The following is a 2,740-nucleotide window of genomic DNA, read 5'->3' on the forward strand; positions in this document are numbered from 1 at the left end:
CCCCCCCCCCCCCCCCACCCTACAATCTTCCTAATGTTCCTTGAAGGTGGGGATATATATGTCCCTGACCTTCAAATGGCCTTTAAGTGACCTTCTGATGTTCCTTGAAGGTGGGGTTATGTGCCACCTGACCTTCAGATGACCTCTAAATGACCTACCTGATGTTCTTTGTATGTGGTGATTTGTTCTTCACGAGGGATGTCCCATACTGCCACACTATTGTCATCGGCACCCGAAAACAGTCGCACACGGTCACGCAGGAACTTTGTCACATGTACAGCTCTTAAAACATAAGAAGAAGAGAAAGTTCAGATTCAGGGGTGCTGCATGTTAACAATTATGAAAGTCATTTAATAATAAAATATGACTATTTAATGAGTATCCCCTATGGGATTCCTTTTTATTACAAGTTGTAGAAAATAAAACTGAACTTTTTAATACTTTAGACTTTATACATCATAACTATTCTCCTGGAGTACCACCTCGTTAAAAGGTAACTTAACGTTCGTCAAGCAGCGTTAGTTACTAGTATACCTGTAAACATGTCGACATTAAACTATGACAGATCTGCTACTGTTACTCCAATCACTCTTACATCAGGCCAGACACATCTCAGAAAACCAACTTCCTCGTTTATGTTTGCTGGAGAATTTACACTTGGAATATTTACAAACAGGCATAGTATAACAACTGGTGGATTACAGTTTCGTTTTAGGAGTTTTCAAAACCTGACATGAGTTTCTACTTGAGGGAGATGATATCACCACTGCCTTGCTCACATCTTGTTGAGAATCTCCCTTGTGTTTATATATCACTGGCAAAAGTGCATCCTCTCGGGAATCTCTTTTCACAATGACACAATTTAAAACCTTCTCACAATATTTGTTTACATGACTACTACGCTGATTGTTTATTACTCATAAAATGCCTCTAATCCTTATCTAAGCAGTAAGAGAATGACATAGTATTTGTGTGACTTGTAAGGTCTCTCGAGTCAAATGCAACTAGCTGCTACAAGTTTGTTCTGACGGCAATTCAAATATAGAGGTTGCTTCTGGAGGTAAGAACGACTTCTCTTTGAAGTGATTGGTTGAGTTCTCTGCTATAATACTGTTTATAGACTCACATATGTACACCTAAAATATTAAGGAATTCAAAATGGTCACCTGAAGACAGGAACTACAAAATAATTTTGTTTTATTTTCATTTTTCTTTTTTCTTTTTCTTTTGAAAATTTGCATGAATGATTGGCACCTGTCAAACCTGTTAATTTGGAAAATACCTATATGTGCATCAGTTCCTTTCATTTTTCTCTTTGGTTAAGAAGATATGCTCCGGACAAGAACTTGTTAATAGGTGGATGGACAATGCCATAGTAATGCATGTCCCATCACAATACAATTTTCTTATAAAATACTGTTCAATCTCTATGTGTGACTGACTAACTCATTCACCCCTAAAGACACATTTAAACTCTTCCATTTCAAATGTTGGAATAGTTCATTATGAAATTTCAGTGGTGAATGAGTTAAACATCATTCACACTACTATTAAATAAGGTTTAAGTCATCAACATAAACTTACCCGGTATGTCCTTTGAACACCCTGAGCAGCGCTCGTCCTTCAACATCGAAAAGTCGGATAAGACCCTCGTCACCACCAGCAACCACCAGCTTCCCATCGTCACGGAAACTTCCACTATAGGCTAAATCCTTAAATCGGCTGATGGTCTTATGGATTTGCAGTGACTTTGAACTGTAGATTTGTACCTGAAAGAAACCGATGATCGGTGATCACAATTGTTTCAAGCATCACGCCACTCTATTCAAATTACCAAGATATAAAGAAAAGTGTCCACCCATCACCGATTAGACAATACCACAAGTCTGCTGATTCAAATAAATATTTTTTACATGGTAATCCTAATAGCATCCACTGAAAACTAAGCAATCGTGAATGACACCTGAAAATTGGATTCCGAGATTAACGGACGTTCATTGGAAAATAAAGTCAAAATTAGTGACACTGACCTAGCGCTGGACAGAAACTCGTGGTCATTGAAGCTTGAACCGATTAAGAGTGACTATCAAGATTGTCTAAAAATAGAAACAGTGACCTTGACCTCAGTACCATGAAACTAGAACATAACTAACACTATGACATCTGATGAAATGAAGTTGACGGGGTTATATGACAAGGTGAAAACACACATTTTACATGAAAGGGTATATATAATAAGTGATTGATAGATCCAAATTAGCAAAGTAATTAATAAACTGTAGTTTCACATTTTTGATCTTTGAAAATTACAAAAGTGTGAATCATCAATGTGATGAAGCATAGGCATAGATATGTGAAACCCATCTTATCCAAATACAAGAGGCCCAAGGGCCTTAGCGGTCACCTGAGTTATATCATAGGTATTGGTAGCTTTATTTTATTGTTTAGATGTGATGTGGAAATCAGCATGTAAACTAAGTGAAATACAATACTTGTCATGTCATCAAAGGATAAGAATTTTAAAATATTTGTAAATGTTCCCTTTGGGACCCCGCTCTAACCCCTGGGGATGGGGCAGGAATTCCAAGTTTACAATGTGATACTGTCATCCACCAAAGATGATTCTGACCAAGTAAAAATAATTTCCAACAGAAAATTGTCAAAATATACCCAAAAGTGTTGTTTCCCTATATAAACTATAGTAAACTTTACCCCCTCCCCAAGGGAGAACGGATAGCTC

General features: G+C 37.3%; 1 protein-coding gene across 1 annotated transcript in view; it reads right to left on the bottom strand.

Annotated features, from left to right (window-relative positions):
* Positions 1 to 2,740, bottom strand: part of LOC110445596 (U3 small nucleolar RNA-associated protein 15 homolog) — a 98,572-nt gene that overhangs the window by 83,705 nt on the left and 12,127 nt on the right. Inside the window, exons 3-4 of the mRNA XM_021490276.1 lie at positions 1,585 to 1,769; positions 159 to 282 (exon numbers count right to left, since the gene is read on the bottom strand). Coding sequence (XP_021345951.1) covers positions 159 to 282; positions 1,585 to 1,769 — 309 coding nt within the window. The remainder of the gene's footprint in view (positions 1 to 158; positions 283 to 1,584; positions 1,770 to 2,740) is intronic.

Source organism: Mizuhopecten yessoensis, unplaced genomic scaffold (genome assembly GCF_002113885.1).
Source record: "Mizuhopecten yessoensis strain PY_sf001 unplaced genomic scaffold, ASM211388v2 scaffold2329, whole genome shotgun sequence".
NCBI classification, from domain to species: domain Eukaryota; kingdom Metazoa; phylum Mollusca; class Bivalvia; order Pectinida; family Pectinidae; genus Mizuhopecten; species Mizuhopecten yessoensis.